The 13448-nt window shown below is 38.0% G+C and overlaps 1 protein-coding gene across 8 annotated transcripts in view; it reads right to left on the bottom strand.

Moving 5' to 3' along the window:
- ATP8B4 (ATPase phospholipid transporting 8B4 (putative)) overlaps positions 1-13448 on the bottom strand; it is a 255262-nt gene that overhangs the window by 224102 nt on the left and 17712 nt on the right. For all 8 annotated transcript variants that reach the window (XM_042942064.1, XM_042942063.1, XM_042942076.1 and 5 more), the window contains one exon: positions 11548-11616. In XM_042942064.1, the coding sequence (XP_042797998.1) occupies positions 11548-11575 (28 nt within the window). In that variant the 5' untranslated portion in view covers positions 11576-11616. Of the gene's footprint in view, positions 1-11547; positions 11617-13448 lie in introns of those variants that run through there.

Below are 13448 nucleotides of genomic sequence, written 5' to 3'. Positions count from 1 at the left end.
TCAAAAATAAATAAACGTTAAAAAAATTTTTTTAAAAAAAAGAAAGAAATAATGTGACCCCATAAACATACTGAGCAAGGGCTTCCCTGTGGACTAATGCACGCTGGCTCCACAACCTCCTTGGTTCTTTGGAAACAAGAAAAGCTTTAGCTAGTTTAAAGAAAGTCTTTATTACCTACTTCTTTTCCTTCCTATGTTACCAAACTACATGAAATCTCAATTAAGAATTTTACACAAGAATAATGCTCTTCATAGGCTTTAAAATGATTTGTCTTGGGCCTCCCATATAAGCTATATGGAAAGGGTGAATTATCAAGAACAGAGAACTTCCAGGGAAGACGGTTCAGGAGCAGAACCCTAAGCTCATCTTGTCTCAGGGATACAAACTAGATAACAGCCACATCAGTTTAAATAACCCAGAAACCACCAGAAGTCTGGCACAACAAACTCTCCACAGCTAAATATAAAGAGGACACATCAAAGAGGGTAGAAGTGAGGAGACACAGTCAGGATCTCAACAGACCCATGGGCCTTTCCATGGAAGGAGTGACTCCACAGGTGCTGAGATTGGAATGGAACAGACCCTCACAATGGGCACCCCAGGCCCAGAGAATCCCCATAACATTTGGCAATGAAAACCAGAGGGGTGTAATTTTGCAAGTTATTTTAACCATCAGAATTTAACACCTGGAACTTGAAAAGTCAGCCTGTTCTACTCTGGGAGAGTCAGGAGGGAGGACAATATGGAACTGAGTCCCTACCCTAAAACAGCGCAACAAACATTCCCGAGGACATGCATGAAGCACAGAAGCACCTGTTTGAAAAACGCCTGGAGTTTACAGGAGGGCTACTTATTTATAATCTCAGAGCATACACTGGAGAAACAGGGGTCCTTGGGAGATGCCTCAAGGAATAAAGAAGACAGTGGGCACCATTTCCCTCCCCTGCCCCTCAGTCTAGACAGAGACCTACAGGAACCAGCACGGCACCAACACTGGCTATCTAGCTTGCTAATAGCTGTGCCCTTCCCCAGCATTCTCCAGGGTCCAGACCTCACTTCCAGGTTCTCTCTCAAACACGACCCAGGCACAAACTTTGTTAACACCAGTGCCCGCCCCCAGTACTTATGTGGATCCACCCCCTCCAATATGCCCTTGGCCAGAGCCTACCCAAAATGGTGCCACAAACCTGGCAGTATGCAAGCATCCCCAACAGCGGCCAGCACCACTCCAAAGGGACTCCTGCCCCAGGGAGAGGGGAAGATAACCACACACCCCCATCCAACTGTGGCCCCAGCAGTGGGCTGGGGACAGACATGAGGTCTGACTGCAGGCCCTGTCTACCAACAAAAGCTTCTAAGGGGACAACACAGGAAAAGCACCCTGCAGTTCGGTGCTACTGTATCTGTAGAAAATGCCTGATCTGACTCAAGCCCAAGGCAGTCCCAGACTGGCCCACTAACAACACAGTGACCAAACCCTGCCCACAACAGGCAAAAACAGCCATTGCAGACAACCGGAATGGAAGCAAATGTAGCTAGGCTACAACAGCATGGTGCACACAACACACATAGGAGATACCTCTGAAGCACCAGCTGCTGGTGAAGAAGGGACACTGCATTTCAGGGCACTACAAGACCTCTTCTTCATAATGCCTCTACACATAGAAACACACAGAAACAGACACAATTACACAAAATGAGGAGATAGAGGATATGCTCCAAATGAAACAAGAGGACAGAATCACAGCAAGAGATCTAAACAAAATGAAGGTAAGTAAAATGCCTGATAGAGAATTTAAAGTAGTGGTCAGAAAGATACTCACTGGACCCAAGAAAGACTGAAAGACCTCAGTGAGACCTCCAACAAAGAGATAAAGAACATTAAAAGGAACCAGAGATACAGAACTCAATAACTGAAATTAAAAATACACTAAATGAAACCAAAAATACACTAGATTGGGAATGAACAGTAGACTACAGGAAACAGAAGACTGGATCATGACCTGGAAGACAGAGTAATGGAAAATAATCCAGCTGAATAGGAGAGAGAAAAATTCATTTTTCTTTATTTTAGAGAGAGAGCACAAGTGAGGGAGAAGGATAGAGGGAGAGAAAGAGAGAATCTTAAGCAGTTTCCATGCTCAGCATGGAGCCCAACACAGGTCTCAATCCCACAACCCTGGAATCATAACCTGAGCTGAAATCAAGAGTCAGATGCTCAAACAGCTAGCAACCTAGGTGCCCCCAAGAAGAAAAATAACTTTAAAAAAATGAAAATAGACTTAGGGAACTCAGCAACACCATCAAGCATAATAACATTTGCATTATAGGGACCCCAGAAGGAGAAAAGAGGCAAGGGGGCAGAAAATTCATTTCAAGAAATAATACCTGGAAAGTTCTCAAATCTTGGGGAGGAAACAGAATTCCAGATGCAGGAAGCACAGAGAGCCACCAACAAAAATCGACCCAAGAAAATGCACACCAAAACACATAGAAATTAAAATGGCAACAAGCAGTGACAATGAAAAAATTTGAAAAGCAGCAAGAGAAAAGTAAAATTACATACAAGGGAAACCCCATAAGGCTATCAGATGATTTTTTGGCAGTAACTTTGCAGGCCAGAAGGGAGTGAAATGATATATTCAAAGTGATGGAAGAAAAAACTGCAGCTAAAAATACTCTATCCAACAAGGCTATCATTCAGAATAGAAGGAGAGATAAAGAGTTTCTCAGACAAACAAAAATTAAAGGAGTTCATGACCACTAAACCAGCCCTTTGCTTGAGTGGAAAGGAAAAACCATAAGTATGAATAAGAAAAGTAGGAAGCCCAAAAGAAATTAAAAAATAGGTATATTTTTAAAAATCAGTCAAGAGATCACAAAATAAAAGGATATAAACTATGACACCATATACCTGAAACCTGGGGAGGGAGAACACTAATGAATGGGTTCAAACTGAAGTGAACATCAACTTAATATAGACCACTATATGCCTAAAATGTCACATATAACCTAATAGTAACCACAAATAAAATACTGATAATATATATGCAAACAATAAGAGAAAGGAATCCAAGTGTATCACTAAAGAAAGCTAGTAAACCATGAGAGAAGACAGCAAGACAAGAAAGGAACAGAGAAAAACTACAAAAACCACCATACTAACAAAATGGCAAATAAGCACATACATATCAATGACTACTTTGAATTTAGGTAGACTAAATGTTCTAATCAAAAGAAACAGGATGACAGAATGGATTTAAAAAAAAAAAAAAGCAAGCCCCAGCTATATGCCACATACAAGAGACTCATTTCAGACCTAAAGGCACCTGTAGATTCAAAGTGAAGGAATGGAGAAGCATTTATCATGCAGATGAAAGTGAAAAGAAAACAGAGGTAGCAATATTTATATCAGATAAAATAAACTTTAAAACAAAGACTGTAATAAGAGACAAAGGAGGACACTATACAATCATAAAACAATCCAACAAGAAGATATAACAATTGTAAATATTTGTGTACCTGACACAGGTGTACCCAAATACATAAAGCAGCTAATAACAAACATAAAGGAAGTAATCAACAGTAATACAGCAATATTAGGGTATTTTAACACCCCACTTACACCAATGGACAGATGATGCAAGCAGAAAATCAACAAGGAAAGAATGGCTTTGAATGATACACTGGACCACATGTATCTAACATATATTCAGAACATTCCATCCTAAAACAGTAGAATATACATTCTTGTCAAGTCCACATAGAACATTCTCCAGATAGATCACATATTAGGCACAAATCAAGACTCAGGGCACCTGGGTGGCTAAGTCAGTTGAGCATCCAACTTCAGCTCAGGTCATGATCTCATGGTTCGCGAGTTCAAGCCCTGCATCAGGTTTGCTGCTGCCAGAGCAGAGCCCACTTCAGAACCTCTGCTCCCACCTCCCATCTCTGTTCCTTCCCTGCTCTCACTCTCACTCTCTCAAAAATGAATAAACGTTTATTTTTTTAAAAAAGATTCAAGAAATTCAAAAAGATTGCAATCAAACCATGCATCTTTTCCAACCACAACACTATGAAACTAGAACTTAACCAGAAAAAAAAAAAATCTGATAAGAGAATACCTGGAGGTAAATAACATGCTACTGAACAATGAATGAGTCAACAATCTAAGAGGATATCAAAAAATACAGGGAAACAAATGTAAATGAAAACACAATGGTCCAAAATCTTTGGGATGCAGCAAATCTGTTCTCAGAGGGATGCTTACAGCAATACAGGTCTGCTTAAGGAGCAAGAAATCTCAACTAAACAACCTAACCTCACACCTAAAGGAGCTAGAAATAGAAAGAAGTAGAAAAAAAGAAATAGTAAAGATTAAAGAAGAAAAACAAAATAGAAACTAAAAAAAAAAAAACAATAGAACACATCAAAACCAGGAGTTGGTTCTTCGAAAAGATCGATAAAACTGACACCACAGAAATACAAAAGATTATCAGAGAATATTATGAAAAAATTAGAGTCCAACAAATTGGACAACTTAGAAGAAATGGATACATTCCTAGAAACATATAACCTCCTGAAACTGAATCAGGAAGAAACAGAAAATTTGAATAGACCAATTACCAATAAGAAAATTGAATCAGTTGTCAAAAAACTCCCAAAAAACAAAAGTCTAGGATCAGACAGTTTCACAGGTCAATTCTACCTAACATTTATTTTTTTTTTAATTTTTTTAACATTTATTTTTGAGACAGAGAGAGACAAAGCATGAACAGGGGAGGGTCAGAGAGAGAGGGAGACACAGAATCTGAAACAGGATCCAGGCTCTGAGCTGTCAGCACAGAGCCCGATGCGGGGCTTGAACTCACTGACCGTGAGATCATGACCTGAGCCGAAGTCGGCTGCTTAACCGACTGAGCCACCCAGGCGCCCCTCTACCTAACATTTAAAGAGGAGTTAGTACCTATTCTTCTCAAACTATTCCATAAAATAGAAGAGGAAGGAAAGTTTCCAAATTCATTCTATGAGGCCAGCATTACCCTGATACCAAAACCAGATAAAGACACCACAAAAAAAGAGAACTACAAGCCACTATCTCTGATGAACATAAATGCAAAAATCCTCAACAAAATACTAGCAAACCAAATTTAACAATACATTTGAAAAATTGTACACCATGATAAAGTAGATTTATTCCCAGAATGCAAAGGTGGTTCAATATCCACAAAGCAATCACTGTGATACATCACATTAGTAAAAGAAAGGATAGAAACAATCATTATACAATCATTATAATAGATGCAGAAAAAGCATTTGACAAAGTATAGCATCCATTCATGATTAATAAATAAAATAAAAAACCTCTCAACAAGTTAGGTTTAGAGGAAACATACCTCAATGTAATAAAAACCCACAGCTAACATCATACTTGATGGTGAAAAACTGAGAGCTTTTGTCCAAGATCAGGAAGAAGACAAGGAGGTCCGCTGTCTCCACTTTTATTCAACATAGTACTACAAGTCCTAGTCACAACAGTAAGACATGACATAAAACTATCCAAATTGGTAAAGAAGTAAAACTTCCACGATTTGTAGATGACATGATACTGTATGTAGAAAACCTTTAAAGACTCTACCAAAAAACTACCAGAAAGAACTACTAGAATTCATAAATAAATGAATTCAGTAAAATTGTAGGATACAAAATCAACATGCAGAAATCTGTAGCATTTGCATACACTACAAATGAAGTAGCATATAGAAAAATTAAGAAAACAGTCCCATTTATAATTGCACCAAATACAATAAAATACCTAAGAATAAACTTAAGCAAGGAGGTGAAAGATCTGTACTCTGAAAACTATAAAAAGTTGATGAAAGAAATTAAAGACAACACAAACAAATGAAAAAATTTTCTAAGCTCATGTTTTAGAGGAACAAATATTGTTAAAATGTCCATAGCACCCAAAGAAATCTATACATTTAATACAATTTCTATCAAAATACCAACAGCATTTTTCCCAGAACTAGAACACCCAATCCTAAAATTTGTATGGAATGTCCCTAACTGGCCAAAGCAGTCTTGAAAAAGAAAAAAAATGGAGGTATCACAATCCCAGATTTCAATATATACCACAAGGCTATAATACTCAAAACAGTATGGTACTGGCACAAAAAATAGACACATAGAGTGGCTCAGTCAGTTAAGCATCTAACTCTTGATTTTGGCTCAGGTCATGATCTCACAGTTTCAGGAGTTCAAGCCCCATTTCTTGTTCTGCTCCGACAGTGCAGAGCCTGCTTGGGATTCTCCCTCTCTGTCTGCCCCTCCCCCATTTGCACTCTCTCTGTCTCTCTCAAACAAATAAACTTTATTTAAAAAAACATAGACACATAGATCAATGGAACAGAATAGAAAACCCAGAAATAAACCCACAATTATATGGTCAATCAATTTTCAACAAAGGAGGCAAGAATATAAATGGCAAAAAGTCTGTTCGATAAATGGTGTTAGGAAAACTGGACACTACGTGCAAAAAAAAAAAAAAAGAAACTGGAACCGCTTTCTCACACCATACACAAAATAAACTCAAAATGGAGCAAGGACCTAAATGTGAGGCCTGAAACCATAAAAATCCAAGAAGAGAGCACAGGCAGTAATTTCCTGGACATTAGCTGTAGCAGTATTTTTCTAGATATGTCTCCTGAAGCAAGGGAGACAAAAGCAAAAATTAACTATTGGGACTACATCAAAATAAAAACCTTCTGCACAGCAAAGGAAACAATCAACAAAACTAAGTGACAACCAACTGAATGGAGGAAGAGATTTGCAAATGACATATCTGATAAAGGGTTAGTATCCAAAATATATAAAGAATTTATGCAACTCAACATGAAAATAATCCAATTAAAAAATGGTCAGAAGACATTAACAGACATTTCTCCAAAGAAGACATACAGATGGCCAACAGACACATGAAAAGATGCTCAACATCACTCATCATCAGGGAAATCCAAATCAAAACCACAATTAGATAGCGCCTCACACCTGTCAGAATGACTAACATCAAAAACACAAGAAACAACAAGTGTGGAGAAAAGGAAACCTCATGTGGGTTTGGTGGAAATGCAAACTTGTGTAGCCACTGAGGAAAATAATATGGAGGTTCTTCAAAATATTAAAAATTGAATTACCCTATGACCCAGTAACTGCACTATTGGGTATTTAACTAAAGAATACAAAAACACTAATTTGAAGGGATATATGCACCCCTTTGTTTATTGCAGCAATATTTACAATAGCCATATTATGGAAGCAGCCCAAGTGTTCTTTGGTAGATGAACGGATAAAGAAGAAATGGCGTGTGTGTTTGTGTGTGTGTGTGTGTGTGTGTGTGAATATTATTCAGCCATTAAAAAGAATGGTATCCTGCCATTTGCAGTGACATGGGTAGAACCAGAAAGTATAATCCTAAGTAAAATAAACCAGAGAAAGACAAACACCTGGTAATTTCACTCATATGTGGAATTTAAGAAACAAATTTAAATGAACAAAGAAAAAGACAAACCAAAAACAGACTTTAACTAGACAGAACTGAAGGTTACCTGAGGGGAGGGGGGAAGAATGGGTGAAACAGATGAAGGAGATAAAGAGTACACTTAGGATGAGCCCTGAGTAATGTATCCAATTGTTGAATCACTATACTGTATACGTGAAACAAATATAAAACTATATGTTAACTATACTGGAATTAAAATTTTTAAAAAGAACAGAAAATAGGGGCACCTGGGTAGCTCAGTCGCTTAAGCGTCCGACTTCAGCTTGGGTCGTGATCTCACAGTCTCTGAGTTCAAGCCCTGCATCAGGCTCTGTGCTGACAGCTCAGACCCTGGACCCTGCTTCAGATCTTCAGATTCTATGTCTCCCTGTCTCTCTCTCTCTCTACCCCTTCCCCAGTCACACTCTCTCTCTCTCTCAAAAATAAACAAACACGAAAAAAAGGAAAAAAAGAACAGAAAATAGACTCAATTAGCTGGAATTCTTTACATCTTAAAGAATATGAGATTTATATGAATATGATGATAATAAACAATAAAGCATACATGACAAAATTTTTGTTTCCCCACAATACCGTGTTTGGGCTTGTTATATTTTCATATACATCACCAATGGCCCAAGCTTCCTGATGATATTGTGAAAATTTACATAAATGCAAATACATTTTTATTAAATGTTGCAGACATTAAATATATCATTGAGGTAAAATACCACTTCTGTATGATTTTTTTCCCCTGACCACCCCGGGCTGATTAGAAGGTCTCTAGTCTGTGATCCTCTGGCAAATTTACTACTTGTAGTAATGTTTAACAATTCTTAAGTTATCATTGCTACTGTAAACAACTCTGTAAAGATACATGTATTTTACTGAATTGTAAAAAACCTACTTAAAATCAAGAAAGAGTGGCACTTCCTAGCCTATCATAGGGGCTCAAAAATGTTTCTTAACTGACTACATAGCAAATGAATACTTTAGGTTATAATAGCTCTCCAATCTATTACCAAATCTATACAAACTGATATAACCCAAAGATGCATCATTCCCAATCATGATGATGCAAAGGATGGTGTCAGCTTTCTCCAAAAATCTGCGCCAGAGAAGATACAGACCCAGATGTGTGGCCAAAACATTTAGCCTCATTACACAGAAATGACTATTGGTTGGTAAAATGAAATTCTATGTGAGGAAGATCAGAAAGTTGCATTCCTCATAAAAAACACTAGTTGTCCACTAAAAAACAAATTATCTATATGGTATTTGTGCCAAAAATGTACAATCCAAATATGTTTAGGAGTTGAACTGGACTTTTCCAAAATTCTATACAATGAAAAACTGTTCTAAATTTAGAAGAAAACAAAGGGACTAAAAGCCAAACACAATGTGTGAACATCCATTAGATACTATACCAAAAATAAAAACCAGCTCTGAAAGATAATATGTTTTAGGGACAAATGGAGAAATTGAAAAACAGAATCTATGTCATTAATTAAAGTTATACTTTTTGGGTGTTGTGACAATCTTGTAGACAAGAATGTCCTTGTTGTTAGAAGATTTTCCAGGGATGCAAGGATGATTCAGTAGCCACAAATCAATCAGTGTGATACACCACATCAACAAAAATGAAGGATAAAATCAAATGATCATCTCAACAGATACAGAAAAAGCATTCAACAAAATTTAACATTCATGATAAAAAAAAAAAATTCAGCAAAGTGGATACAGAGGGCACATATCTCAACATAATAAGGGCCATGTATGACAAACCCACAGCTAACATCATCCTCAGTGGTGAAAAGCTAAAAATGTTTCCTCTAAGACCAGGAGCAAGACAAGGATGTCCAATCTTGCCACTTTTATTCAACACAGTGCTGGAAGTCCTAGCCACAGCAATCAAATAAGAAAAAGAAATTAAAGGCACTCAAATGGGTAAAGAAGTAAAATTGTCACTATTTGCAGCTGACAATAAACAATTGGGACTATATCAAACTAAAAGGCTTTTGCACAGTGAAGAAAACCATCAACAAAACAAAAGGCAACCTACTGAGTGGGAGAAGATATTTGTAAATGATATATCTGGTAAGGGGTTAACATCCAAAATATTTAATTCATACAACTTGAGATAAAAAAAAATCCAAGTAAAAATGGGAAGACGACTTGAACAGACATTTTTCTAAAGACATACAGATGGCCAACAGACACATGAAAAGATGCTCAATATCACTAAGCATCAGGGAAATGCAAATCAAAACCACAATGAGATAGCACTTCACATCTGTCAGAATAGTAGAATCAAACAGACAAGAAATAAGAAGTGGTGGTGAGGATGTGGACAACAGAGAACCCTCATGTACTATTTGTGGAAAGGTCAATTGGTACAACCACTATGAAAAACAATATAGAGTTTCCTCAAAAGATTAAAAATAGAAATACCAGGGGTGCCTGGATGGCTCAGTTGGTTGAGCATCTGACTTTGGCTCAGATCATGATTTCACAGTTCATGGGTTTGAGCCCTGCATTGGGCTCTCTGCATCAGGGCGGAGCCCACTTTGGATTTCTCTCTGCACACCCCCCCCCCCACTCATGCTCTCTCTCTCTCAAAAATAAACATTAAAAAAAAAAATAGAAGTACCATACCGTCCACCAATTCCACCTCTGGTTATTTACCCCCAAAAAACAAAAACTCTCATTCAAAAAGACATATACACTCCTATGTTTATTGCAGCATTATTTACAATAGCAAAGATGGAAGCAGCCCAATGCCTACCAACAGATGAATAAAGATATGCTACACACACACACACACACACACACACACACACACACACTGGAATACTATTCAGTCATTAGAAAGAATGAAATCTTGCCATTTGGGACAACACGAATGGACCTAGATGGTATTAAGTTTACTGAAATACATCAGACAGAGGAAGACAAAACCGTATGATTTTACTTATATGTGGAATCTAAAAAAACAGATGAACAAACAAAGCAAAATGGAAACAAACTCATAAATACAGAGAACTGGTGGTCCCCAGAGGGAAGGGAGAGTTAAAAAGTACCAACTTCCAATTATAACATAAGTCACAGAAATATAAATTGTTACATAGGGAAAATGGTAAATAATATCATAATAATTTTGCATGGTGACAGATGGTAATTACACTTACCACAATGAATATTTTGTAATATATATAAATGTCAAATCACTATGCTGTACACCTGAAACTAATATAATATTGTATGCCAACTATATTTCAGTTAAATATAAATAATTTGGGGGGCACCTGGGGGGCTCAGTTGGTTGAGCATCCAACTTCAGCTCAGGTCATGATCTCGCAGTTTGTGAGTTTGAGCCCCGCATCGGGCTCTGAGCTGTCAGCACGGAGCCTGGAGCCTGCTTCGGATTCTGTGTCTCCTCCTCTCTCTGCCCCTCCCACATTCATGCTCTGTCTCTCTCTGTCTCTCAATAATAAACATTTAAAAAAAATTTTTTAATCAATCAATAAATAAATAATTTGGGGGCACCTGGGTGACTCAGTCAGTTAAGCATCCAGCTCTTGAGTTTGGCTCAAGACATGATCTCATGGTTCTTGGTTTCGAGGCTCGCATAGGGCTCTGCACTGGCTGACAGTATGAAGCCTGTGGGGGAATCTCTCTCCAGCCCTCTCTTTCTGCCCCTCCCCCACTCACTCTATCACTCTGTCTCAAAATGAATAAACTTAAAAATAAATAAATATTTTTTTAAGAACACAAGGGAACTTTCTGGTGTGATAGAAATTTTCTGTATCTAGTTTTAGGGTAGTACAGACAGGTGTATACACAATTGTCAAAACTCATCAAACTGAATACTTAAGATTTGTCTATTTTTGTATATAAATTACACCTCTACAAAACAAAATGAAATGAGTTTAAAAAGTAAAATAATAAAATTAAAATTAAAAGTCAGATTCACTTTGTGTCATCTGAAGAGCTCAACACTTACCAAGTGATTTCTTTTTACTGCAGAACATTATTGCAGCTGATTATTTTTCACCAGGGTTCAACAGTTGATCTATGTAGAAAACAAGAAAAGTACACAACATTAGTATTTGTAAAAATGCCCATTAACCATAAGTTTACACCTTTTAACTTTCTTCCTTGTCAAATATAGATGACTAGGAATCACTGACAAAATCACGAATAACAGATTCCATTTATCTTATGTAGATAATAATTCTACACAAAAATAATCTATTTGTATCATAGACACTATTTGAAACAACATAAGGTAAGCCCAAATGTGCCATTCAATTGGGCATTAAAATTAAGCCAAATTTTCTAATTTATCTCAAACCCTATGAATCAGAACATAACAGGGGTAAAGCTACAGCATCTACTTTTTATTCAAATGTCATTAGATGACTCCTTCCCACAGCTAGCACTGGGAATCACTGCTAAATTGTGGGAGCTACATAGGAACCTAAATTATTGGCCAGGCTCAAGGGAAACAAAATGCAATTCAAAAATGTTCCTCAATTTATTCTGTGCATAGTCTTCCCCAGGTAGTTACCTAAAAAAACCCAGAATAATGTCGTTATCATCTTTCAATTTTTCCCTACATGTGTTCTAATTTCCTTCATATGGCAAACTCTATTAAATATTTAGGATGAATATAGAAAGGGGCAAAAAAAGGATTTCAAACATTTAGAACCCAATAGACTGTGGAAATGAAAATGAACCCAGGAAACATTTCAAAGACATGACCGGGTAGGCAGAGGTACTGAATACATGTTCTTTCGGTTTCAAAGAGAAACAACTTCCTTGATTCCTGCTCAGAGAAGTAGTGTGGCAGGATGCAATAAACACACATGAAGAAGTTGGTCAGTCATATAGAGATCAGAGGAGAGGAACAATAATGCTTATGGCTTAGCAGTTACAAGACAGGGGGATGCAGAAGAAATTCATCAATGCCTATTGCTCTAATACATATCTCTCAGAGTCTAAAAAGCCTGAAACCATCAATATTTCTTCCTGTCATGCCCCCAGATCCACAAGTTCCCATCTGCCCCCCGCCCCCCCCAGGAAAAGCAGCAGCCTGCTGAGGGCACACCTAGTCCTGAATGTGCCTGACAAATAGGACCACTGGCATTTTGTGAGACCTACTGCTTTTCTAGGGATTGGATATTAAAATGATGAATCTACTAAGAAAATAGGGCAACTGCTGCCAGGTGCTGCTAGCAGGGATAAGTCCTTAAATATTAAATGTAAATCACAACTCTTCTGTTTCTCCCCCCATACCTTCTACCAACTGTGCTGCCCTAGATGAGCCCTCTGCTGCCTCCTTGCCTTGTACCCCACCACAGCCTCAGGCATCTGGTTGCCTCTAGGAAAGCCTGCTGACCAGTGATTGCTTTTCCCTGCATTGCTCAGAACAGGTTTCCCTGCTCCAGCCTTAGCCACCTACAGGCCAGGGTCCACAAGGAAGCACAATCATTGATATAAAAGATAAATGACATCTTTGACAGCCCTGACAAAAACCCCCAATCACTTCCCGATGGCCTTAGGGGGGAAAAAAAAAAGACCAAGGGGAGCCTGGGTGGCTCAGTGGGTTAAGCATCTGACTCTTGGTTTCGGCTCAGGAAACGATCTCACAGTTCATGTGATAGAGTACCACATAGGGCTCCATGCTGACAGTGCAGACCCTGCTTGGGATTCTTTCTCTCCCTCTATCTCTGCCCCTCCCCCACTCACTCGTGTGCACATGCTCACTCGTGTGCTCGCTCTTTCTCCCTCAAAATAAATACACATTAAAAAAAAGAAAAGAAAGGCCAAATTCTAACATGACTCCTTGGATGTTCCACATCCTTGGATGTCCCTGTTCATTTTTCTAGCCTGATTTCTCCT

Source organism: Panthera leo, chromosome B3, assembly GCF_018350215.1.
Source record: "Panthera leo isolate Ple1 chromosome B3, P.leo_Ple1_pat1.1, whole genome shotgun sequence".
NCBI lineage: Eukaryota > Metazoa > Chordata > Mammalia > Carnivora > Felidae > Panthera > Panthera leo.
The sequence above is the reverse complement of the archived record's forward strand: the minus strand, read 5'-3'. Positions and strand labels throughout refer to the sequence as shown.